Source organism: Nematolebias whitei, chromosome 2 (genome assembly GCF_014905685.2).
Source record: "Nematolebias whitei isolate Nwh7 chromosome 2, NemWhi1, whole genome shotgun sequence".
Classification (NCBI taxonomy): domain Eukaryota; kingdom Metazoa; phylum Chordata; class Actinopteri; order Cyprinodontiformes; family Rivulidae; genus Nematolebias; species Nematolebias whitei.
In genome coordinates, this window is record NC_056499.1 from 36,129,395 (window position 1) to 36,156,784 (window position 27,390).

General features: G+C 38.7%; 1 protein-coding gene across 1 annotated transcript; it reads left to right on the plus strand.

Moving 5' to 3' along the window:
- Positions 1–35: 35 nt before the first annotated feature.
- Positions 36–17,437, plus strand: bnc1 (basonuclin 1). The gene is made up of 5 exons (XM_037691414.1): positions 36–106; positions 6,925–7,027; positions 9,906–10,141; positions 12,063–14,140; positions 16,582–17,437. Exons 1-5 carry the CDS (start codon positions 92–94, stop codon positions 17,369–17,371), a joined length of 3,222 nt encoding a protein of 1,073 aa, XP_037547342.1. The 5' UTR covers positions 36–91; the 3' UTR covers positions 17,372–17,437.
- The last annotated feature ends 9,953 nt before the right edge of the window (positions 17,438–27,390 follow it).

Here is a 27,390-nt window from a genome sequence, read left to right on the forward strand (position 1 = left end):
ACTTGTGTGGACAGGAGAGTTAGAGGCAGTTGTTCAGCGGGACTCTCAGAGAATGGCAAACTCCCCGGTCTCCTTGGAAACCTTCGACTAAATGACAATGGCTGAGGTAAGAGAGAGACGCCGTTTTCCTTCTGTGCTGTCGGCTCTTCTCAGTCTCCCTGCCTGCTCACATCATCTCAGATACACACTGGGGGGAGGTTGGGTTGAGGGGGGTGGGGGGTCAGGTGGGAGACGTGCAGACACTCTTTCACTTTATACACAAGTTAAAACAGACAAGTTCTTTTTTAAAACCTTCCACGATCAGCTGGGCAAAGAGGCATGTTGTTATTCTGCTGTCAGTTTTAGATGTAAAAATAGGTTTTGTCACTTTTACTGGGGGAAAACATCTGTTTTCTTGTAAAATACAGTGAAATTAAATTTGAAATTATTTTTCAAAGAGGCAGAGGCTCACAAGTTTTCACAACTGCATGAAAGCGCTCACGTTTCAAGATGAGCTGGAACGCTTTCGGTCTTAAACATAACAGAGACCACAGAATGAGAGCACTTTTGATCTGGGGGGGCACATCTTACAAGACTTCATAGAAAATACCTTCTTTTTTTTTAAGTATTATTTTTTCATCTCTGATCTGCTATTTTAACTCTCATGTTATTACTGTATTTGTATACTTTTTATTTACTGCATATTGAATCCTACACGTGCATTATTACTTTATTGTGATCACCAGTTGCACTATTATCAGAGGAACAGTATTTGTCTGTTGTGAAGGAAAGTGTGATCCAGGGAAGGTTAAGGTGTCTCCCCGCCTTACCTGGGCCTGTTCCTTCACTGCTACACACCCTGCAGGACTCTTGGCTGATGGACACACTACTGGATTATGATTTAAGAAATATCTCATGTTTCTGCAGTCCAGAAGCAGCTGTTCTGTCTGTGTGGTGAAGCAGGGAAACTTTTGCAAACGTAGACACAATCACTTTTAACTTCCTGCAGGAACAAAACGACACAGTCTGTGTGTAAACTTTCACTGAAAGCTGTGGCGACGTTAGATTCAATGAATGAAAAGTTGTGTGTGGTACAGCCTGCCATCGATCACTCAGGAAGAAAAATAAATATGTGGTACGCATGGTTTGTTTTTTTACACCTGCAGCATCTGCATCTTTTTGGCATTTGCATTAATTAAAGTTTAATTATCGTAATGCTTAAAAACGTGCATTAAAAATCCCAAATGTGCATAAACTTTGTGATAAAATAACCTTAATGTCAGATAAAATAAAACCAAAAAAGCAATAATAATCTGCAAATTGTTCCAAAAAATTAAGATTTACGGAATACAATTGACTAAGAAATGAAAGCAATAAAACAATTTTTGGCAGAATATTCCTTGAACGTTAAAGAGCAACAGTTCCAGCGGTTCTTCCATCTTTGTGTGTTTGTGAGTGAAAGAACTGATGAAAAGCAAAACATCTTTCCTCCAACGTCCTCTCATCTTTTTAGTCCTGCTGCTGTCGCACCTCTTCGATCTGTTGTTTGCTCTCATTGACTCTTATTTTGGTAAATATCTGTTGTTTTCTTTCAGCACTACAGGGCCTCTCAGCACCACACACACACACACACACACACACACACACACGTGGTGTACAGCTCAAAGTGAAAATAATTCAGAGTTGATGTTACGGTTCATCCTTTTGGTGATGCACTTTGTGCGTCTTTCTGTTTTTATTTTATTTTACTTGTTTGGTGACAACTTGAGCTAAACTCCATGAGCTTCATGATGTCTACCCATGAGGGGACAAAGTGAGGGTGGGGGAAATATGAGTGAATCTTCTCCAGCCTTTCACCCCCGTGAGTGTCTCCTGAAGCAGTGATCTGCTCCTCCCTGACCCCATAACACACACACACACACACACACACACACACACTCACACACACACAACTGCAGCCATCCTTTGCATTTATCCTGCGCTGCCACCAAAAGGCTTGTAAGGATTTGTCAGCCAGATGTGACAAGATTGTCAAGAGGCAGGCGAGAAGAGAGGGAGATGTGATATTAATCAGAGCGTAGCTGGAAGCCAAACTCTCTCAGCTTCAGTGTACTAACTTGTTCTTCTCATTTACTGCCTCTCGGAGCCAAACACTCCCTCTGAGATACTAACGGGAAGCAACCAACACCAGAACGCCATCCAAACTTTGGCTGCTCTTCCTCCTCTTCTCTCCCTGCCACAAGCTCATCTCCTTGTTTCTTCACTTGTTGTTGTAAAGACGCCAACTTTTTCTTTCCTCATGGATCTTCAGGTAAAATTGTGCTGTCTCCTGTCTGTTTCAGTGTTGAAACATGTAGCAGATTTGTTTGTGTGATTGTTGGATGAGTTTCGATCAAGAGGTTTTCATGCTGGATTTGGGCTCAGTGGTCTCACTCATGTTGTCTCTTTTTTCCTTTTTTTGTTGTTTTAAACCTGTTTTATGCTTTAATTTAGGAAAAAATCCCAAATCAGGACTGACATGTCCCGCCACCTGAATGGGATTGAGTGGGTGCATACATAACATCAGTAAATAACACAGAAACAGACAAGCTTTTTAGCTTAATGTTGATGTACATCACTAAAAATATACTCTTGGGTTATTAACCTGCTGCTGTATTTCCAAGAAAATCCCAAGCTGGAGTTTGATTGCGGCATCTGTCGACCACCTCGTGTTTCGTAACTTTAGCAAGCATTTTCCACAAGTTTACATTTTACTATCTTCCTGTCAGCTTGATTACAAACTGTGATGGATGGTTTGGAGATAAGAGGAAGAGGTAAAGATGGTGACATTTTCAAAATGGACGAAATTTGAAATGAGTACATCAGAGAGACGGGTCAGGTGGAGCGAACAGATATTCAGAAGACAGGATGTTGAAGATGGAGAATAGAAGAGAAGGTTCATGGATGTTTGAAGGAAGACAAGATGGTTGGTGGGACAGAGGAGGTCAGATGGAGACAGATGAGCTGCTGTGGTGACCACTGAAGGGAGCAGCCAAAATAAAAACAAGGAATAGCTTGATAGTTTTTTTTTTTTAAAGAATAAATTTAGTTTTTTTACTTGTATTGAGCAAATAGACAGAAACATGCATGTCACACGTATGCTGAAGAGTGGAGGAGAGCGTGGTGGCTGTTTAACGCTTTATCAGTGGAAGGCAGTGTTAGCAGAATATCTGAACAGTTCCTGGAGAAAAGTCCTCCCACTGAATTCCTGAGACTTTTCTGGATAAATCACTCGTTTAAAAATCTGCAATCTTTTTTTTTTTTTTTGTGTGTGAATTTGTTTTTGTACCTTAAATGTTGCTATAAATAAATAAATATGTATCAGCAATTGTTTTGATTTTACAGCCATATTATAAAAATAAAAAAATAAAAAAAACTTTGCTCAAAAGCCATAAACTGGTACATCTTCTAAATCTCTAACAATTTATTTATTTATTTATCAATGCACTTATTTATTTATTTGGATGTTTTTATTTGTTTAAACCTTTTTGTTGAACTGATGGAAAATAACTAGAATAGTGGACGTTCACCACGCCTTAGTAACTTCAAGCGTGAACAGTTTTTATAGTCATGCACAAAATGATTTTCAACTTTAAATTACACTGACAGATTTTTTCGTTAACTCTCGTTCAAATACAAGCAGTGCAGTTTTCACTTTGTGCAGTGTTCCCATGTTGAAAATGCATCCAGTGTTTTCACGTCTGTTTTTACGCAGCACTGACATTAAAAAGGCAGAAAGCAGATTTCAGGTTTCGAGCTTTACCTGCAGTTTGTGCGTTGACATTGATTCAAAAATTTATAACAAACAAAACAAACGACAATAAAAAAACTGAAGTACATGTTGCATAAAATGTGCTTTTACACATAAGCTGCAACATGAATCTGATCAAGTGTGTTTTAAATAGTTCATTGTGTATAAAAAACAAATTTATTTTAAAATTTAATATGGCAATTTTTTGATGCAGTTTATAAGTTCCTGTCACGGTCAGGTGTGTCATCTTTTTGTTAACTGATTATTTACCCTTGATGTTGTGAGGCAGCAGATTATTAATCTGAAACTTGGAGGCAGAATTAAAATGAACATACAAACTAAATAGATTCTAACACTAAATAAATTAAAAACACTGAATATTTGCAGATGGTTCTGCATCACTTAACTTCCTCAGCCAAATCAAGGCTGTTCGAGTTTATCGTGTCAGAAGAAGAAAAACGACTGAGATTTCATGACACGACGTTCACTCTCGTTTCCAACAAGATTGACTTTTCATCACTGTTTTACTCTCAAGTACACACACAAGCGCACGTGCACCCCACTGCACAAACACACAAAAGCAGGTCTACATTGTGACACTAAATTTCACAGCTTTCATTAGCAGGAGTTGAAGTGTCAGGAAACAGAATGGACCCTTGAGATGTGATGGAAACATGTAGGCAGACTCACAGGGTCAAGGATGGACACTAACAGATGACAAAACTGATCAATATTTATCATTTATTTCAATAAATGCTCTTCATACACTGATTTTTTTCAGACTTTCCTTCTGTCTTCCAACGTTGTTATTTCTTCAATACAAATGAGATTGTGCTATTGTTGTCATGTAGTTGGAGGATCTTTGCCATGCAATGTTAGACATGTATTGAACTTCCTGTACTTCCTAAACGTTCATTAGAAAAGGTGCAGCGTGATCAAGGTGCACAGGAGAGCATTGCTGATGATATTGTGTAGGCGTACCTCAGTGTTATCAAAAAGCTACTCTGTTAGCTGTGGCTTGGAGAGCGCTGAAGGACCCACATCATTTTGTGCAATTAGTCTTCTTGTCATTGGCTCCATTGATGCATGTGAACAGCCACGGCTTTGTTGTGACAACAGCAAAGGGAAAGAGACAGGGCGGGGCATGTGCCTCCTTTCTTTTTTCTTTTTTTTTTTTTGTCTTCCTCTCAGGAACTCATGAAATGAATCGCTAATTAAGATAAACGACTGCATCACACTCTGAAACCCAATGTGTGTGCGCATGTGTGTGTGCACAGGGCACATGATTGAGATGTATATTAGGGATAACAGCAGCAGGGGTGTGTGCACCCACAGTGGGATGGGATTAAACTAATTTGGCCATGTTGGGTCTCGCTACTCTGTAATGATGGGATTATGTCTCAGAGAGATGAGCAAAAGGGTTTTTACACCTCAGCAGTTGTCTCGTGGCGGCTTGCTTGTCCAAACTGGACAGAGACAGGAAGGGGAAAAAAAAAAAAAGAACAGAAAAGCAAGACATCACGAGACTGGAGGTTACTCAGCTGTGGTTCGAGGCCAGCCAGTTGCCGCCAGCTTCATTTCTGGTCAGTTTATTCATGTTAATGAGAAGAGGTTATTGCAAGGTGAAATAATGGGATTCCTGATTACAAGAACAAGCTCAGCCTCAAGCGCAGAACCAGAGGAAGAGGGGGAGGAAGCCATCTACCCACACTTTTCTCTTTCTTTGCCTGTGGAGAGGGAGTGAGCACTAGCAAGAAGCAAGACATTCAGCTCACTAAAATCCAAGTGCTCATACATTATAGATGCAGAGGGAGATAGGTGCGAGAGCACAACCACTCCAGAGTATCCAACATGTACCACCAACTACAGCAGCTTTGATCCTAAATCTGATGATACTTTTACCTTTTTTTCTGTTTCTTTTGGAGCCAGGTAAAGGAAGTGGTTGTGTGGCCACTTGTTGGGGTATACGGGACATGTTCAGCTGTATTGCTAAAACAAGAACTTGTTTAATTTCGTTCTTACGGAGAAAAGAAACAGGCTAAGATTGACACACAACAGGGGACAAAATCACTTGAAATACTTGTATGTTGTGTTGTCAAATATAACCTTAAAACACATATAAAAACCACAAATGGAGTGTAGAAAAATAAGGATGAGGGAAGCAGGTATGTATCATTGCTCAAACAGATCCACTGAAGACACAGTCCTCTACACCGCAATGCCATATTTGGAACAAAGGCTGAGGATTCTGTTTATAGTGTATGTTCAAGCCATCAATACCATCGTCCCAGCAACGTGATCAGGAGGCTACAGTGACTGGGTCTCAGCATTCACCTGTGTTTGTGGATAAAGGACTTTTTGACCAAGTGTCACCATAAACTGTGAAACTTTGTTTCCACACCTGCCCAAGCCTAAAACCCTGGGCACAGGAGCACCACATGGATGTGTGCTCAGTACCATTCAGACCTCCTTTATATGACTACACACTCCAACATCCTACTAATACAGTATTTACATTTTCAGATACAACAGCAGGTTACACTTATCTCAAAGCATGATGAGATGATGATATCCTCTGTAATATGGTATGACCTTGAAATGTCACACTGCAAATGTGAAAAACAGTCTTTACCTTGTGGGCACACATTAACTGAACTCTGATGCCCTGTTTCACTATATCCAACTCCCACCTCCACTACAGATAATTTACTTTATTTGTTTTTAAGTTGAAATGCTAGTTTATGTTCCTTGTACAACTATATATTTTCTTTAGACTGTTTACTATACATGCAAATATGTGTGTGTATTTGTAAAAAATGAATGGTAATTATTTCCTTTAGGAGAATCATGAAAAAAGCTATGTTCTATTGACTTTTTCAGTGTCTTTGGGAAGCACAACATTTGCACATTTATATGGTGCTGTCTCTGATAAGAGCAGATGCAATAACAAATACTCACCACTCTTGTCTAGCCTCTGCAGGAACATCATATATATATATATATATATATATATATATATGTATATATATACACACAACTTTTTATTCATTATTATTTATTTAAGACATAATGCTAAATTTTAACTACGGTACTGATTTTACCTGTTGTGTTTTCCTCTCTTTTTGAAAATAATGGTAATTATTCAAATTTTACAGGCTATCTGCTGCACTTTGGTGAACTGCAACTGTGACTGCTTCAAACCGGGGAAGCTGAAGAGGAGGCAGTGTGAAAACTGCAAGCATGGCTGGGTGGCACACGGTAAGAACCTTATTAAAGGTTTCTGACTGGTTGGAAAGACTGGAAAACAATGTAAAAACAAATAGTTGTGATGCATTGTTGAACTTTTTGTCTGTTTTTCAATACTGGTTTCGAATGTTCACTTGTTCAGCCAGTCTTTTTCTGTGTAGTGGGTCTTATGGACGCTACAGCAGAGAAATATAAAACAGCCTCATTGCAGTGTAACAAAATTATGCACCTGATGTTGTGATAAGTTATGAACAATACTTTCCTATAGAAGACAGTAAAAGCTAATATAATTATAAATATACTGATTTAAATTATGACTTTAGGTTTTCAATAAGTGGTGGCCCCATAACATAGAGGATCATTTTATTTCCAAACAAACAGCACTACAATGTATCCCTTATTGTTTCTATTGTACAGTTACAACAACTCTAAATCTGCAATGAAAGCATTTGCTTTCAAAATTGCTCTCATGAAAGCAATTTTCTAACTGCCTTTGTATGTGTGTGATTGTTTGTTTGTCTTTCTGTTAGCAAAATATCCCAGGAATCACTCAAATGATTTTAACGAAACCCTCAGAAAGTAATCATCAGACCATTCATGATTATGCTTCAGAATCAACTTAATTCAAGATGGCCACTAAATCCAATGAACTTTTGCAAACACAGACATGACTATAGCTCAGGATTGTTTGCAAAAATTGCAGTAAATTTTGGTGTGAAAATAGCTGAGACGTTCACGAAACAAACTCTTGACATTTAAAGAACAAACACTTTAGTTTTTCATTTAGACCAGTGGCAAGAAGCACAGTTATCACCCATTGCCTTGCATGCCACTTTTTAAATCTATAATTTTGTCATCATTAGCACATAGTGTGCTGAGTGTTAGTCTGATATAACACATCAAATTTAGGTCAATAATTGTATCAATGGATCAGTGATGGTCACTTTTGTGCTTTTAGGCAGATTAGCTCTTATGACCATCTTGAAGTCCAAATGTTAACCAGCTGTAGATGCACATGCACATTTTTAAGAGTTTCATTAAAATCTGTCAACTGGTTCATGAGATATTTTACTAACAGACAGACAGAGAGAAACACACAGAAACACTTGATTGTGCACCGTTATTGGAGATGTTTTAAATAAAGGAATTAATTTATCCTAAAACCTTGTTTTTTTATTTTAAACTGTTGTAAATTATTAGATATACAGTCAAAAGGAAAATAAACTCCTCCCACTTTCAATGCTGGGGATTTACACATCAAGGCATTTTAAAAGCATCTGTTTTTACCAGGTGTTAACCAGGTTCTAAAATCTAATAAGTGTCCAAAACACACAAAAAGGTTTCGTCATGTCATTCATTTTATGGTGTAGAGGTAGGGCGGCCGGCCTGGGACCAGAAAGCCGCGGTTCGACTCCTCGCCATGCCCACATGTGGTGGTGTCTCTGAGCAACACACCAAATCCCTAATTACTCCCCGGGCACCTGCCAACTGCTCCACCTGGATCTATCTCAAGTGTGAAAGGTTAAATGCAGAGAACTAATTTTGCCGTTGTATGTTCCCATACAGTGATGACAACACTTGCACTTATACTTAACAAAAAGTTGTGGGTCAAAATCACATCCACCCAATGATTCAGCAGCTTCTAGAAGCACTTATAGCAGCAGTAACTTGAAGTCTTGTTGACTTTCCATCTCCCTCATTGTACTCAGCATTTCTTCAGTTCTTTGAGGTTTGCAGACGTTTAATTCTGCATGGCACTCTTAAGGTCCCATCACAGCATTTTAATCAGGTCAAGAACTGAACTTTGACTGGACTTTTGCAGCAACTTGTGTTTTTCAGCCCCTCCGCTGTAGATTTGTTGCTGTGTTTGAGATTGTTGTTTTGTTGCGTGACTCCATTTTAGCCGAGCTTCAGGTGTCGGACTGGTGGTCTCACGTGCAGCTCTACTGTAGAATACTTTGATCTAAGTAGGAGCTCATAACCTTGAAGTGTCCAGGTCCTGAGGCTGCAAGACAAGCCCAAATCATGACCCCTCCACCACTGTTTGATAGCTGGTATGAGGTTTTAATACGGATAAGTTGTGTCTAGCTTTCTCTGAACATAGTCCAAACGTGTCTTCTTTGGTCTCATCAGTCTACAGAACATCGTTTCAGATGTTTCATGGTTTATTCAGAAAGAACTTTGTGAAGCTAAGTCATGTTCAGCAGCAGCTCCTTCATTTTCTCCTAAATCCTATAAAAGTAGAAATGAGGACACGTTTTCCAAATATTTTCAAATTTGGCTTTGTTTTTGTTTCAAAAATGTTGGACTCTACTGTGTGTTTTTTGTACACTTAAGATTATATTTTGATCATTTAAAACCTGGTAAAGTTCTGATCCTTTTTATTATGCTCTGACATGTAAAACCCCAGAATTGAAAGAGGTGTACTGTCTATTCCTGTGACTGCAGATCCCACAAATTTAAAAACAGCAATGTTTAATCTGCGTTCCCTTTTGACTCAGTTGTTTTTTCCGATAAATTTTGATACGTCATTAAAATTCTAAACTAGTCATCTTGTCAGTATATCATGTCGTGGGTATTTGCACAAAATTTATTTCAACATTCTTGTAAATAAATCATAACTTTACCTGCTTTCAATGGCAGAATACTAATGAATCTTGTTGACTATGTAATGTGGGTTTTATATGAACTGTTGATTTTTGTCCTTTTCATTCACTTGTTAACTTTATATTGCCTATACAGTGTAAATTATGCTTATACCTTTTCTAGCACTCTTCTTGCTTTTCGTCTTTAAAGCATACTTTTATTTCTTCTTGTTCTGTCATTTTTTTGTGCTTTAAGCATAATTTTTTAAAATTTAATCCAGTAAAATTTGGCACATTTATTCTAGCCCTGAGCAAGCTGAAGGTGCACCACATGTTCCAGAGCAGCCAGGTGGAGATTGTGCACTCCAATGTAGTGTTCGACATCTGCAGCCTGATGCTGTACGGCACCCAAGCCATCCCGATCCGCCTGAAAATCCTCCTAGACCGTCTTTTCTCTGTCCTAAAGCAGGAGGAGGTCATCCAGATTCTTAACGCACTTGACTGGACACTGCAAGACTACATACGAGGATACGTGCTCCAGGTGAGAAGGCTCCTGCACATGCTTCTGTTTCTGTTTGTGATTTGTTGTTATAATCATGCCTTCATCAGTTAATGCTTCAAGTCATCAGCTCAAGAAGTAGAAATCAAAATAAATTTACATTTTGTAGAATGAGTCTCTTGAGACTTAAGATTAAAACCATTGCTACGTGGAATGCTACTCTAGATTGTATTTCCAAAAATCACATGAATGCAATTACTGCCTGAATAACACTTTTATCCTACATATATATTACCGTATTTTCCAGCGTATAAGTCGCATGAGTCAAAAAAAGCATCATGAAGAGGAAATAAACATATGTCACTTTGGGATATAAGTGCATTTATTATACATCACCGCTGACACTTCATGTTTATCATGCATTTATTTAATGGTCAGAACAACTTCATTTCACCTGTGCATCGCTGCGCAAACCGTCCATCCATTGCAGCCAGAGCCGCTAGCTCTCCAGCGTGCCTTTGCCTGCACCAGCTGAGTGAAGCGAGTGCGCACGGGAGGACTCGCTGTTGAAGTTCTTAGAAATTTAAAGCGTCAGTCAAAAATTGCATTACGAATATGGAAAAACGCATATAAGTCGCTTCGGTGTATAAGTCGCAGGACTGACAAATCTATGCAAAAAACTGCGACTTATATGCCGGAAAATACGGTACTAACACAAGTTGCAAAGATATGTTCAAAAGTGCTTACTGCATTCTGACATTCTGACTTCATAACATTCAATGGATTACTGTATACCCTTTCTTCTGAATTTAAGAAATATATTGAAACGTTGAGGTGTGTCTCGTTAAATATCAACTTTTGTTTTACTTCTCAGGGATAAATGCTTCAATAAATAAGTAAACAAGTGAAAATAAGACTCTAAAACTAGTATTAATATAAAGATTACCTCCAAATTTTCTCTGCATGTGTTTGTACAGAGTGAGCTTAGGCAGAGTTATGTATGAGCTGAAGGTCATCTGCTTCTCCAAAGTACTCGGCGCCCATTTCACAATTACTAAAGTAAAGTGTATAAAACCCAGAAAAATGCGATTATAAAGACTTTCCATTTAAAAGACATTAAAATGGAAAGTATTTCTATGACTATGTACTTTGTAGTGTGAACAAAAGACCTACCAAGAGTTGGACGGAATAAGAAAAACTGTGTATGCCTTTATGCTGTGTCAGACACCTGAAAAACACAGCTGTACACTTTGATGTATATAACGTCTGAAAGTGAAAATATTTCTGAGGGAAAAGGGAGGAATACGCAGACAGGAAGGTCAAGAAGCGTGGCTTAGAACAAAGATGGAGATGTAATGAGCCAACCAAAGTCAATAACCTTTCTGGTAGCCTGTAGATGCCCCCAGCTTGCTGCTGTGGTTCCATCAGCTCTGGGAAGTCTCTAGACTGTGCCGGGTAGATTTGTAAATATTATGTCTTTTGCTCCAGATTTCCATTGGAACTGCTGCCAAGCTGTTTGAGGCTCAGGCTGCAGGCACTATGCCAGCACAAGATCTCACTTCGATCATCATCAAGTATTCAAGCTGGCCTGCGTTTAATTCATGCTATCTCGGAGTCCTTGACAGACACCCAATGAATGCTCTGTGATAAAATATTAATCTTGGTTATGGCAAGCAAGAGCTGCTCCTTACTTTCAAAGAACTGCATCTCACATGTGATTAGTGCTGGGCTAAGAGAGAGAGAGAGAGAGAGAAAACCTGCTTGATCAATAAAAAGCACTTTCTGATCACTGTAGCAAGCAAATCCGTAAAATTTCAATGAAGAAAACAGACCTGTAATGTGCAACAGTGTCTTTTTTACTGGGTTATTTTTCATCACTTCCTACTCAGCCTAATCTGTTTCATGATATTGTTCTTACCTGTTTCTTGTACTGCATTCTCTCTTTTTCTGCACTGTTTCACAGGATGTTGCTGGGAAGGTGCTGGACCGATGGGCCATTATGACCTTTGAGGAGGAGATTGTCACTCTGCAGCAATTCCTGCGTTTTGGTGAAACCAAATCCATTGTGGAACTCATGGCTCTGCAGGACAAAGAGGGCCAGGCAGTGTTGGTTCCCAGCACCCGCACCAACTCAGATATCCGCACTTTCATTGAGCGCAACACACCTCGCACTGCTGCCAACCTCTCTCCATCCAAAGCTGAGAAGATGAGTGGCAGTAGCATGCACCACTTTGAGAACTTTATCAACAGCATGGCCTTTATGCTTCCATTCCAGCTGTTGGGCTCTGTGCCAGCACCATTTTTAGACTCGCCACTTCAACCGCAGCACCAGCAACGTTTACCGCACCAGCAGCCATGTGGTGCCTCATTAGAGCAGCAAAGTCAAAAGACAGCTGATCATGGGAGGAACCACCTTGGAACAGATGACCCCTTCCTTATTTCACATTCCTCAGACAGTAGCCTTCTAGGTTCCAGGTCCATTTCATTCACTAATGATTTAGATCAAAGTAGAGAAAAGGCGATGGATAATCTCTCCACAAGTGCAAAAATTGAGGCTGAAGACTTCTCTGCCAGTGACAATTATTCAGATGGACCATCCACACCATGTACACCCTCCATGAGCTCTGATGCTCCACAGATGTCACCTGATGGAAAGCTGCGGTCTCTAGAAAGAAACGGAAGTAGCAGTGGAGGGGTCCCAGGGGGTGTAGGCTCTCTGAAGAAGGGTCGCGTATTTTGCAGTGCTTGCGAGAAGACATTTTATGACAAAGGCACACTAAAAATCCATTACAATGCAGTACATCTTAAAATCAAGCACAAGTGTACAATCGAAGGCTGCAACATGGTGTTCAGCTCACTCCGCAGTCGCAATCGTCATAGTGCTAACCCCAATCCTAGACTGCACATGCCTATGAATCGAAACAATCGAGACAAAGATCTGCGAGGCAGCTTGTCTGCTGATGAAAGTTCTCAAGGAGATAAGAGGGCTGAATACAGCAGTCAGATGTCCATCTGCTCTACAGAAAGTCACAAGTCCATGCCCAGCTACATGGTAAGTCATGTAGACAGTAGCCCTAAAATCCACAGCAGCTCATTCCCTAGTATAGGCCAGAGTGGCATTCTCTTTCCTAACTTGAAAACAGTACAGCCAGTCCTGCCTTTCTATCGAAGCCTGGTAACACCAGCAGAGCTCGCCAACACACCAGGAACGCTACCTTCTCTACCTATTTTGTCATCTTCTGTACCTGTTAAACCCATCACAGCGCCCAAGCCCTGTATAACAGACCCTATACCAAAGAAAAAATCTCGTAAGTCAAGTATGCCAATAAAAATTGAAAAAGAGATGGTTGAGCAAGATGAGCAGATAGATATGGAGAGTAGTTCTGAAGACGAAGTTCTTTTACGAGATGAGGACAAAGACATCTATAATGGTAGCCAAGGAGAAAGGTATGTGTGTCCAAGACAACCTGAAGAGAAGGAAGCAAGAGAAGCTTACACTGGCAATGAAAAGGAAAGGGAGAGTACCAAACATCTGAATGACCAAACTTTAGACTGGCACTCAGTGGAGAGGGAAGACAAACATGGAGGGCCAAAGCAAACAGATATCGGGGTCATCACCTGCACATCCTCCACATTAGAAACCAGGTCATTAGAAAACCACTGTGACAACAACTCACTTTGTCAGGAAACCAATGGCAGTAAAGAGATTGCAGACAAGGAGCACGTTACCTCACTGCACATATCTGACAAGATCTCAGAGCTTAAATGGAACCAAGATGATCACAAGTTGACTAATGGGAGTGGCTTTCAACTCATAGAGAGGGGAGGACATGATGGGTATACAGATGATTATGGGGACACAGAGTTGTCTCACCCTGACTCTGATACAGACTTTCCACACCACTGTGAGATCTGCAGTAAGACCTTTAAAAACCCATATAGCGTCAAGATGCACTACCAAAATGTCCACCTGAAGGAGACGCACATGTGCACGGTGGACGGATGCAATGCCACATTTCCATCTCGCCGAAGCAGAGACAGGTGAGAAGAAGTTTTGTTTTCTTAATATTCTGCCTTAAATGATCAGATGTGTGCAATATTAGTTTCAGAAGTAAAAAAATAAAAAATAAAAACCACCCTAAGGATGTTAGTTACAACTGGCAGTTTATTTAGTCTTTCAAAATATGTGACTTTTATGAGACTAATGGATAACAATAGCCTTGTCTCACAAGAAAAAGTTAAGTTTAATGGTCCATGGCTCCAAAATGTATTGCTTTAATAACATATGGATACAATTCTGACAAACTGTGAGGGAGTTGGGCACCTAATTGGTTGAGTTTGTAACTTTGTGTACATATGAATGAATGGAGGGCGAAACGTCTCAGCTCAAAAAAAAAAAAAAAAAAGAAAGAAAGAAACCGTCCAGATGACCTGACTGAACATTGTTGGATTTTATACCTGGATTACTGAACACAAACTTTTGGTGTTCATGTACATATGTTAAAAGACCATGTTGCTTATTTGTTTGGTTTCAAATCTCAGCTTGTGGCCTTCCAATGCAGAGCAGTTTCTCTTTGCAAACCTTCTTGTCCAGCAAATTCCAAAAGCCATTAGTACCAATCAACAAAAGCTGTTAAAGAAAATTATGAGATATTATCTTTTTCAATAAGTCACTCTTTGGTAGAGTATGGTTGACATTATGCAATGGAACTGTGACCCATAAATATCAGGATGGGCAATCTTCTGCTTTTACTTTTTCATTTCACTCCTGAACAGATAGTTCAGATTTATTGTTGTATGAAGTATGCTTGAGTAACTGGTGCAATATACATGTACTCAGTAGACAGAAGTCAGAAAATATTTAGAGTAACAGAGAGTTTTCATGATGAGATCAAACTAACAACTATTTAGAAGAGGGCCCATTTAGAGCTAAATAACATCATCTAAAACAACTCAAACTTAAAATTAAAATTATAGCCATTTGAGTAAATTGTATGCTTTTTGGTGAGTGCCTGGTGGTTGAACTTTAGATCTAGAGTATGGCTTGGTCAAGTCCAGAGGAAATACAGGAAGCCAGTTATTCTGGGGTCCAGCATAATGAGAAGAGTCAAGGCTTGCACATACTTGGGCGTACGTCAGTCTGCAGAGATCCACGCGTACCGGATTAGACTCGAAGCGGACGCCCGCTGGGCATGTCCGTGCAAAGCTCAATTTTTACGTACGTGTACTCGGTGTCTCACAATGAACTGTTCGGCGACGGACTGTTTTGTATGCAACACCAATGTATTAAAATTTCCCTTCTTCATCCCTGATCTGGTTTAATGGCCTTTTCTTTTGTTTTTTCTCCAAGAGGCAAGTAATCTCTTCCTCCTCGTCCGTTGACGCCATGACTGAAATTGTGACAAATGAAGGAATTTGTCACGAGCGAATTAAAATCAGGCCCAGCATGGCTGCGGGAAGGTCTGGAGATTTCCTGTGTGGGCTGGTCTGATGTGTGGGCTGCAGGGCCAGCGCTCCCTGTTTTTTTTTTTTTAGAACTTTTTATTACCAACATATAAACACAGAACACCGCTGCCGCTTGCCAGCTCTCGTTTTTTTTTTTTTTTGGCATCCTGTCAATCAGTCCAGTAGGCGTGTCAGCAAATGACCAATGGGCAAACTCAATTTGTCCCAAAGGTAAATGCCCCTTGCCTGCGGAGCTGACTGCAGCCGGTCAGGGTGGACGCTCAAGTATGAAGTCTCAACCCTCTGCGGACAGAGTGCACAGTTTCCACGCGGCCTGAGGACCGCACAAGTCTGTGGGAGCCTTTATAGTAAGAAACAGCACAAGATGGGTGGTAAGCGAGAATGGGCCTGTGTGTACTGACCCCCACCTCACAAACTGGCCTTTGCTTTCATGAAAGCATCCAGAATATTTTGTTTTAGCTGGAATCACCTGTACACACAACTAAAGTGGGATTACTTTGGCTTCAGATTGGAACTTAGTTCTCTTGATATGGTTTATTTTGCAATTTATGTGTTACACAGAATGTGTTGCATCAAACTGTGAGCCATTTTCCAACACAGTTTTCTGTGTAAGCAACAGTAAATATCTAAATAAAGGATTTTCAGGGGTTAATAAAGGCATAGAAATGTATAATTCAAGCATTTACTTGGACTGCTGTCAAGCTTTTGAGATCAAACTTATTTTAGATCAAAGAAATTTGCTCTTAAATGGAGGTCACAGAAAACCTGTTGCAGTTATTGTAAAGTTTCAGCGCTTTTGTGGTACAACACATGTACAATAGGTTCTGTCATGTGCTCACAATGCTATAGTTACAGTGAAATACTCCTCTCTTCACACAACTACAAAGAAAATGTTATCTACCCCACATCTCTGTCTGGTTTGTACAAATGTGATGTAATAATACAATACAGCTTCTTGCATTGCTTTTAGGGAGCATAAAAACACCGTGTGATTTCAATCTGTTTTTTATTTGTAGACACAGTGCAAATCTAAACCTGCACCACAAGCTGCTGACCAAAGACTCACTTACCCCAGCCACTGCCCTCTGCTCACCCTCATCACAATGCAGAGACAGAGACTCTGTTGTCCCAGACACCTGCCAAGACAAAGATTCTCCCCATCGAGACCAGACGAATCATACTTCTGTCATTTTCCGAGGACACAACCGAATGGGACTGGTCTTTCCCATGAGCAAAACGCCTACAGCACTGAGCAGCGCCGAGGTGTCTCCCATTGCAGAACTTGAGGATCTGGAAGGAGGAGAAGGTGGTGGAAATAGAAATGATGGGACGGTCTTGGACCTGAGCACCTCCACGTCTGCCCCACCTCGTGACAGCAGACACGCTCAGTCATCCTGGGATTCTGACGGAGCCGGCAGCGAAGACAGGGAGGCAGCTGACGAAGGTGAGGAGGCGCTTCCCATAGATGACAGTGATGAAAGCTGCGATGGAGTTGGTGCGGGAATGCCAGGGGGTGAGGACTTGGAAGACAGGAACCTGGGCTGTGGTGGGGGTGGACAAAGTGGGCCTCAGGGAGGTGGAGGTGGATCTCCAATTACATGTCACGTCTGCCAAAAGGTGTACAGCAACAAGGGAACATTCAGGGCACATTACAAAACTGTTCATCTGCGCCTGCTCCACAAGTGTAAGGTCCCTGGCTGTGACACGTCCTTCTCCTCCGTGAGAAGCAGAAACAGGCACAGCCAGAACCCGAACTTACACCGGAACCTTTCTGTTAACTCAGGTACCACCATGGACCAAGAGTAAAGATTTGATCTCAGATGCCAATGCATTTTTCATCTTTTTTTTTTTTTTTTTTTTTTTTGTGAGTCACAAAGTGAAACTAGCACTTTTAGGAAATAATACCACAGTCCACACACTTTTGATGTTTTCAGGAGAGAAAAAAGAAAAAGAACAAGAGAAACAATCAAACAGTTGGGAACCTATCAGTGGCATCAAATGCTATTAATGTTGCAATCATCTCTCAGTTTTTACAAATATTAATTCCGTCAACACGTATAATTGCTTAATGTCATCACATGTCTGTAAAATAATTTCTACTTTAAGTAACTGAGTCTTGTTGTAAAGTGGCTTCTCTCTTTTGTAATAATTTTCCCTAATCGCCCCGTTCAAATCTATTTTTGTTGTTGTCGTTGTCCCAGTGAGAGTTAAATTATGAAACTTAATTATGCAAGTACATTTTAATAGAACGATCCAAAGCAGTTGTGAAGTAACTTCTACAAATATTCGTTTATTCGTTTAATCAATGACTTTCAGTAAGACTCCTTGTTAAAAGGCTGTAGTGTTGTGAGTTTGACCAATAGTTTATTGTAAAGGTGTTAAATGATTGGTCTTTAATAACTGTTATTTTAATTACTACCAATATCGACCAAAGATTTTTCTCAGTTTAGTATGTATAGCAACATCTGTATTCATTTTGAGAGATATGCAGTATTAAGGGGCTCACTGTGTCTTTACTCATTTCCTTTTTGATTGACAGCATTGTAGGTGTCAAGTCTCATAAATAACTGGAATTTTGTTGCATGTTAATAAAAAGTTTTGTTCATTAGACTAAGTTGAAATGAGGCGTTGCTTTTCTATTGATTCTGTCTTGAGGGAAGCCGACTGACTGGACAATCGGTGGAAAGATGTCTGGATGCTTGAAGCATGTACTGTGAACGAGTCAAACACTGATAAAATTCATGGGGGGAATAAGCTTTTTATCATGCCAGTCCCACACATGAGCATCCCAAAAATACAGAACTGCTAAACAAACTTGTTACTGAACTGTAAATTCTATTAATAAACTTGTTGTCTGAAATAAGCCAAAAATATACTGTATTAAATAGAATATTTTCATTGCTAGCATTACGTCTGTTCCTTTATTTTGGTTACGTTGTTATTTTTAATTCACAAAAACATGCGTTGTACATTCCTGATGATTTCACTGTGGTTTATTGTTCTGGTTTTGCTTGGTTATCTTATGTTTTCTTTCTTTCTGTATTTAAATACAAAATGTCACATTAAAATGTCATTTGTTAATTGTTTAGATTTGTAAAAAAAAAAAAAAAAAAACAGAGAAGAAGCAAAAGCTAATACTTGTTGATAAGTGTTTGTTTCTTTTGAAATAACGAAACAATATTCATTCCAATTAAATAAAAAGCCATATGTTTGCAAGAGTCTTTATTTGATCATTTTACTTCAATTAAATTAATAAAAGAAAAAATGTATGCAATTAATCACGTATTGGTTATCACTGTTTGTAGAGCTTGATAATAAAGGCACATATGAACACACACCCCACACACATACACACACACACACATACATATAAAAGCGTACAACACAGGAGAATTACTTGCAAAACAACAAAATTTAAATGTATTTTATACATTTCTAAACAGTTTTTTGTAGTTTTAATTTAGTAATTCTTAAAAACAGATACTCCTGATCAGAGAAGAGTCCAGAGATGCTCATTTCACAACAAAAATCACTTCACCCGTTCAACTAAATCAAATTCAAGTTACACATTTTTCCAGATGGTTTCTCTTTATTTTCTGTTCGGAAACATTTGTGTTGAAACGCTGTTTCTTTTACAGCTTCCTTTGGGAAACGTCTAAAGAAGCAACATTTTGCAACATTTAGTCAGATGAGATTATGATTTTCATGAGCACGTCCGTTTTTGTCAGCTCTTTACAACATTTTGCACTCGTGCAAACCCAAGGCTCCTGTGCTCATTGTCAGAACAATGTTTTTACTGAGCAGGTAACAAATTGATCTGATAACTGTGATCCTGAAATTCATCAGGTTTAACAGCTGGAGTACTAGCCAACAAATAAAGCATTAATAAAGGACTGTTTTATCATTTTGAATTTGAATGAGTTTAGTTGAAATTATGAGCTTTTAAGAAAAATATTGAAATTTGGAAAAACAACAACACAATTCCATTTTTTTTTTCTGTTTGTGAAAAGGCCACACACACGATCTACTCTAGCTCGACCTTATTCTTGACCTAAACCAGGACTACATGATGCAGAGGTTGTAAAATATTCTTCTTATGTTTGCATCACAGACGTTATTTACTTCAGAGCCTTTAGCTTACCCATAAATTATCCAAAAAGGAGTTGTCCAACATGCCCACACAAAGGACCTGGCTGGTTTTAGTGGAAGAGGAAAAACGTTATGATTTTGGAGTGCTGTCACCTTCGTGATCTGATGGTGTCTAACAGCTGTCAAGCCTGGTTTCTTCAATTCCACCCATGAAACGGTGAAGCATTTAGTAAAAACTTCAACAATCCACCATAGACTGTTTCAACGTTTGTTCATTTTATTTATAGAAAATAAAGACACACTTTTGTTCTGAAGTTTCTGTGCTCTGAGTCTATTGTCAGAGCGCCACATACAGGTGAGTGGATCATTTTGGTTTGTTCATTTAGCGATTTATATGACAGTAAACGCTTGGACACTACTTAGATTAGAATATTTGCTGCAGTAGACAGAGTAATTACACTAACCATTACAACTGTACATAACAATGACAAAGCTGTGCAGTTCTAACTCACTCAAACACCTGATCAGGACGGCTTGGGGCCAATGCTGTGTAGCATTACTTCAAAACATCTTCAGTTGATCCAAAATGCTGCTGCCAGAGTCTTAACTGGAGTTAGTGGGAGAGATCATATCTCTCCAGGTTTAGCTTCTCTCCACTGGCTCCCTGTCAAATCCAGAATTTAATTCAAATTCCTTCTTCTAACCTACAAAGCCCTCAACAACCTAGCTCCATCTTTTATTCGATATCTTATTGTTCCATATTTTCCTAACAGAGCACTTCACTCTCAGACTGCAGATTTACTTGTGGTCCCGAGAGTTTCAGAGAGAGAGTCAGAGTTTATTGTCATTCACACCTCATGTGGTACATGTGGTGGAGTGAAATTATGTACACAAGGTCCCAGTTACATTCAACAATAAAATGTAAAAGAACAACAGTAATAACATCTAAGATATGAACTAAGAAAAACATCAACTAAATATACACTAAGCACTCATAACATAAAAACATTGAACATAAGCACAAACATGAACATGAGTCTGTGAGCAGACTCATGAGATCAGAATGGGAGAAAGATCTTTTAGTTATCAGGCTCCTCTCTTGTGGAACCAACTTCCAATTTCTGTCTGTAAGGCTGACACATTATCCAGTTTTGGCTGGGATTAAGACTTTACTTTTTGATGAATCCTATAGTTAGGGTTGGCTTGTTATGCTGCCTTACTAGGACCTGGCATCCAATGTGGACATTATAAGAATTACTAATACATGTCATGCAAGAGTTAGGGTCTTACGAGGTTAAGCTTAGACTAGTAGAGGACAATTTGACCTCATTTCCTTAAATGAATTGTTAAAATTGAATAGTTTTCATTTGATACTATTTCTAACTTAACATGTGATTCTTGACCTGCCATTGTGTATCTGTTCCTCTCAAACCCAGCTGGTTGAAGCAGATGGTCGCTTGTCCTGAACCTGGTTCTGCTCAAGGTTTCTTCCTCATGAGGGAGTTTTTTCTTTCCACTGTCGCCTTCATGCTTGCTCAAGATGAGAGTCTACGATGAAGTTAAATTCAAAGCAGTCTGCTCCTCAGATAAATAATGTTAAATTATTATTTTTATATATGAATGTTTCTGTTCAGTGCCCTGAGACGACTTCTGTTGTGACTTGGCGCTTTATAAATAAACTGAATTGACTTGAATTAGCATTCAGCTCTGTCCGCTGCACGCTTTGAAAATATCATCCAGCTCCAAACTTCATGATGAATAACTTCACCAATCCTGCTACTGTGGATGCACTGATTTGTTTCTTTTTTCTGTTGTTTCTTGGAAGAAAAATGTGAGAATTAAACAAAATATGATGTGTAAAGTTTCTGTTTATCATTGGAAACACCCACTGCTGCAGTAAAAGACAGAACATTGTGACAGGCTTTAAACTTCTGATCACTGTTAAAAAAAACTCTGATGATGTTCATGAAATGTTTGATTAGAGAACAGTACTGATTATTGGCAATAAACCAAAGTTTCAAAACCAGATATATTTGTTTTTATGCTGCTTTTTCTTTGCTGAGGCTTTGATGTAATGAAAGAGCCTGACCTGGTTGTTTTTCTTCACAATATTTTGTCTGTCAATGATGTGAGTGCTAAATCAGAAATGCTCTTCCTAAACTGTGAAAACCATAAAGAGCAAAGTTAGTAGATAAGCATTAGAATAGTTAAAAAAACTATTTAAATCTTATTCAAAGATGATTTAATAAACTATAGGCGTGAAAGTTGTGTGGTGGTTTGATGAGGTGGTCCAAAGTGTACAGGCAAAAAAGAAGGCAGCCAACAGGCAGGTATAAACCTCAAGTTTTACTTAGACAATTAAAAGAGCAGGCAAGTGGCCAAAAACAAGGGGTGCTGAGAAAAAATATAAATGATACAACCATGACAACAACTCATGAGGATCTGACGGTGATTAATAAAGACGTTAAAGCTTATGTACCCTGAGTTGAATTGGAGAGAGAACAGGTGACAGGCTGAAATTTAAAGGTGTACTGCAGAGTAAAAACAGCTGGGGACATGACAGTCCAGCACCTCGTCTAAACTGTTAACAGAACAAAGACTGGAAAAAAGAAACACAAAAAGACAAGATGACAATACACCTAACAAACCCAACAACCATGATAAGTAGAAAATATTTGTTATTTTACTCTTATGCTACTATTATGCTGTTTCATGCATGATTTTCCTGTCAGAAAATGGTGGATTGTCCTTCTTGGGTTGTAGGGGAGGTGCTGCCTTGAGTGGAGGAGTTCAAGTATTCATTCAACCTTTATTAATAGAGGTCAGTCTCATTGAGCCTCGAGGACTCATTTACAAGAGAGACCTGATTTTAAACAAAGAGTGATGACAACAGTAGACAATCATTAAAAAACATATACTGTACAAATGGAAAGTAATGGAAGAAATTATACAAAAAAGAAACAAAAAACAGCTACATTATAAAGTAGCGTTATATCAAACAGAATAAAGAAGGTGTGGTGTGAAGAATGGCCTGAATTAAGTTCACTTTGATTTAACCCCTTCCACGCCACACCACCAGACACGACAAGCAAAAGAGACAAAAAGACCTGACGACATCATGGAGTAACAGAGAAGACCCTCGTTTTGTCTATGAAACAACAAATCAGTGGGTGAGATTTAGAACCAACAATAACCCAACATGCAAGATAAAAAGAATTGTAAAAGTAATATTCTTAGGAAGGGTTAAAGTTGTCATTTGTGAAGAATAGCATATTCTACACTACCCTCAAATGAAAACGGCTCTCACGGTTACTGGAGAGGTGAATTAATCATTGTACTACTGCTAGGTGAGGTTAAAAGACACAGATATAAATGGACCAATGACAGTGAAAGTATCTCTGGGCCTACATTAAAAAAGCGAGGAGGATAAGTCTGTTATGCAACGGTCCTGGGTTTCACACCATTATAAAGAGCTGAAAGCCTTGCATAACTCAACAATTCAACCTACCATCACATTAACTGTACATCAGTCAGGCTGAAAAGTTGCTCTTTATCACTTAGGGACTTTAAAAAAAAAGTGCTGACAAGTGGGCCCCTATCATTATTTTGGCACTATGTAGAAATCTAGTACCACTCAGAGTCAGCATAATGTGTTAGTTCAGTCACTCCTGTGTGCTGTATGTAGGCGACAAAGTTGAGCAGAGAAACTGGTTGATCTGTAAAGATGGACTGCTCACTTCCTCCACTGAGGTCTGTTTTTGGATTACTGCTAATATTTCTACTCTCTTCTAAGGCATGACAACGAGACATACAAAATAAAGCTCCATAAAATGTTTTTCTGCAAAAGACTGTTGAAGTAATGTTGAAGTAAACATGTGCCACAGAAGGTAATGCAGGAGAGATACCATGAATCCTTAATTTAAATAACATAAGAACTGGTCTTCATTTATCCATCCCATATCCATTACATTGAGGATGAGGATGAGATGCAGAAAAAAAATATTTAAAGTGTTAACATCATTTTGTTAATTTCTGTCAGAACTATATTAAAAGCAAAACATTTGTCATGGCTTAAAGACTTAAATATTATATTTAAATATCAATTTGGATTCCATAAACTAATCACTTCTGCTGCATCTGACATTTTAACATAAAGTTCCTTTTTACTTCCTCTTTTCTACAAAAAGTCCTACAATCAAAAATAGAATTCTAAAATAAGAAATGTGCAAAAACTATGAACAAATATATTTTTATTAAAGGATTCATAAAGCAATGTAGATGAACTGAACTTCAGAGATTCAGAAGAAAACGTACAGCTCAATATAAATAACACAACTGTTCCTGAGTCTATATGAAGATTTTTCATATATCCATCATTCATCCATCATTCATCCATCCATCCATCCATCCATCCATCCATCCATCCATCCATCCATCCAGCCATCCATCCATCCATCCATCCATCCATCCATCATCCATCCATCCATCCATCCATCTATCCATCCATCCATCCATCCAGCCAGCCATCCAGCCATCATCCATCCATCCATCCATTCATCCATCCATCCATCCATCCATCCATCCATCCATCCATCCATCCATCCATCCATCCATTCATTCATCCATCCATCCATCCATCCATCTATCCATCCATCCATCCATCCATCCTTCCATCCATCCATCCATCCATCCATCCATCCATCCATCCATCCATCCAGTTGTTTTATGGTCAGGTTGTAGCGGCAACATTTCCTGGAAGTAAACCAAGACATCCCTCTCCCCAGAGACACCCAGCTCTTCCTGTGGGATCCCAAGGCATTCCCAAGACAGAAAAGATATACAGTGTATTCCCTCCAGTGAGTTAGGCTCATGCACGTGCGATAAAGTCATCATTAATGGAGCTCTGATACCCAAATTCAACATGGCAGTTGCAGGAAAAATGGTTTAGGCTGTTTCTTAATGCCAAGTACATCAAGTATGCACTTGGCAGGTATACAAGATGCAGCGCAGTTAGAACAGACGCATATTTGATTATGTTGTAGCTTAGATAAACCCTTGGAGGTTTTAATTAGTGCACGCTGTTTGTCCATTAATTACATTTTTCCACATTTTTATGATGAGTCAAATAAATATAGAAATTGCATTAGCCACGTTTTGCCCAAAAAAGCTTATTAGTCAAAATGTTAACTTTTTTCCTGCAGTGGACTCAGAACTCAGGGTGAAGATACTCAGAGTTGTGAAATAAACCGTTCTGAATCTGAAAACTCTGAGTTTCCTTACTCTGAGTTAATAATTCCAGAGTTTACAGTAACCAGTTTGCAGCTCTGCAGTTACAGACACGCCACTGTCGACTGGACCTGGGAGAATAAGTGTAAAATAAAATGCCACATACATTTTTAAAGTTCACAGCTAAATGATTTCACACTATGAACATGTTACTATCATAACTAATATGTGGGAACTAACATTACTGATATTTATGAGCAACGATTGATGAAAAAATATTGTTCAAACTAAACTTTACCCAGTGGGATGAACGAGACAAAGAAATACCGATTTGTGTCACAACTTTTGGTCCACTGCCTCACCTTCTGGAGAATGATGTTCATGAAGTGGATACATAAGGTATGATTAAACTCTCATGTGTCAAGTAAAAGGTAACTTCCCTTCATCTCTGAGGGTTTTATTATTACAAAAAAAAAATGCATTGACTGGTCACGGTGCTCATTTCTCACATAAGACACAGGTAAAAGGAATAAAGTAGACAGATGTTGATAATAATGGTTTGACAATTATATATTCAAAAAATCGCCAATAAAACAAGAAGCATGAGACTTTTTTTTTCTTGGAGTTCAACAATGTTTGTGTCTTTGAAATCGTGGATGGTAAATTTTCTAAATATGCACTTGAAGCATGAAGGCCTCTGGATGTGACAATATTTAGGTCACACAAGCTAAACGGTATAAGGAGATATAGTTATTGTGATGCTGGTCAAAAATATTGTTCTTCAAAATAAGTGCTTCAAAGCACATTTCAACTCTTTTCTTATCCAAATATGTAAAGAAAAGTTAAGAATTAAAAGTATTTCAACATTGCTCTCATATGTAAATCCTAAAACTGTATTTTTGGAGCAAAGCGATGAGCATGTGGGGCTTTATTCATCATAGTCCCTTCTTTTTGTGACAGTGTGCAGCACCTGGGAAGCACTGCATACTTGCATGCATCTGTAAGAATTTTGAGCCCCCCCATCCCCCCCCATCCTGTTTCAGAGAGTGGGGTCTTTCTGGGGAACTGACACCGAATCCCGCAGCTCGTCCCTGGAACAGTGATGTAAGGCAGCAGAGGGAGAAAGAATGAATTGTCCACAGGTGTTTAGGGGAGCCGAGGAATGAGTGGGGGTGTCTCTTCCCAGCACAGTAGCCAGATGGACAGCAGATGACTTTTGCTCTCCTAAATAATCTATAAAATATGTGAGGAAAAGCAGGACAAGAAAAGTGAAGGAGGAAGTCAGCAGACAGGAGGTTCAGTGAAAGTTGTAGTTTAAAAAAAGTTTACCAAAGTTACTTTTGAGTCTTAACACACCCTGCCATGAATCGTTCTGAGTACAGCTTCTGATTTTTGTTTCTTAAAGTCACAATGGACGTTCTTGTAAAAGTTTTGCTTTCTTTTTCTATTCTGAGACATTTTAAACTAGAGATAAGGAAATATGTATAAAAAAAAAAAACCTTTAATGATTTATAATTATTATCCAAACATTGTAATTATTCTCTAATACTTTGCACATCAGGATAAACTTGTACTGTTTCTAATAAAATAAACACAGCTAAAGCAACATAACAGCTGATAGTCTGCCTCCTGCTGCCAGAATTCAGACATTCACCACTTCCGGTTTCCTCTCCTCTGCAGGTCTGTGCTGCCCTCTGATGGTGCAGAATCATGCACTGCTGTAGAGAGTCTAGTAAACTTGTCTGTTTTATATCAAATTACCTGCAATCCAGCTCAGCCCAAAACAGTCAGATTCAGATTAAGCAAATATTCCAGTTCAGTTAAAAAAAATACTACATCACAGTCGCCTACAGTAGATTATAAAATGCTCCTGAATCAGGTCTCTCTTGTAAATGAGTTCTCGAGACTCAATGAGACTAACCTGTATAAAAAAAGGTTGAATGAATGAATAATGTATTCTTCAATCACAGCATAACATAACAAATTCCATTCAAATGTTCTGATCTTTATAGTTAAACAATTTATTAGAAATATTCAGCAGAGATGCTGCACTTCAACTACAAAACTTTTTCACAGGACAGTTAATGTGATATTTTTTCATACTATGCTTTGAAAGTACAAGTCTGTCTTCTTTCAAAAAGCACAAGTTACACAAGTTACATCACTGAGACTGCGGCAGAACTGCAACTAGATTTTTGACCTGTTTGAAAAATGGAAAGAACTGAGTATATATACAGATGTACTGTACTTTAAAACAGTTAACAAAACCTATTAGAAAAAGGCAAGAATATCAGTTATATACACTTATTTTAGGCTATTATTATTAATATTATTATTAATAATATTATTATTATTATTATTATTATTATTATTAGCAGTAGTAGTAGCAGTAGTAGTAGTAGTAGTAGTAGTAGTAGTAGTAGTAGTAGTAGTAGAAGTAGTAGTAGTAGTAGTAGTAGTAGAAGTAGTAGTAGTAGTAGTAGTAGTAGTAGTAGTAGTAGTAGTAGTAG

Coding starts and splice junctions, on each gene's coding strand:
- bnc1 (XM_037691414.1), top strand. Junction 10,142..12,062: donor TACGAGGATACGTGCTCCAG/GTGAGAAGGCTC, acceptor ACTGTTTCACAG/GATGTTGCTGGGAAGGTGCT. Junction 14,141..16,581: donor TCTCGCCGAAGCAGAGACAG/GTGAGAAGAAGT, acceptor TTTTATTTGTAG/ACACAGTGCAAATCTAAACC.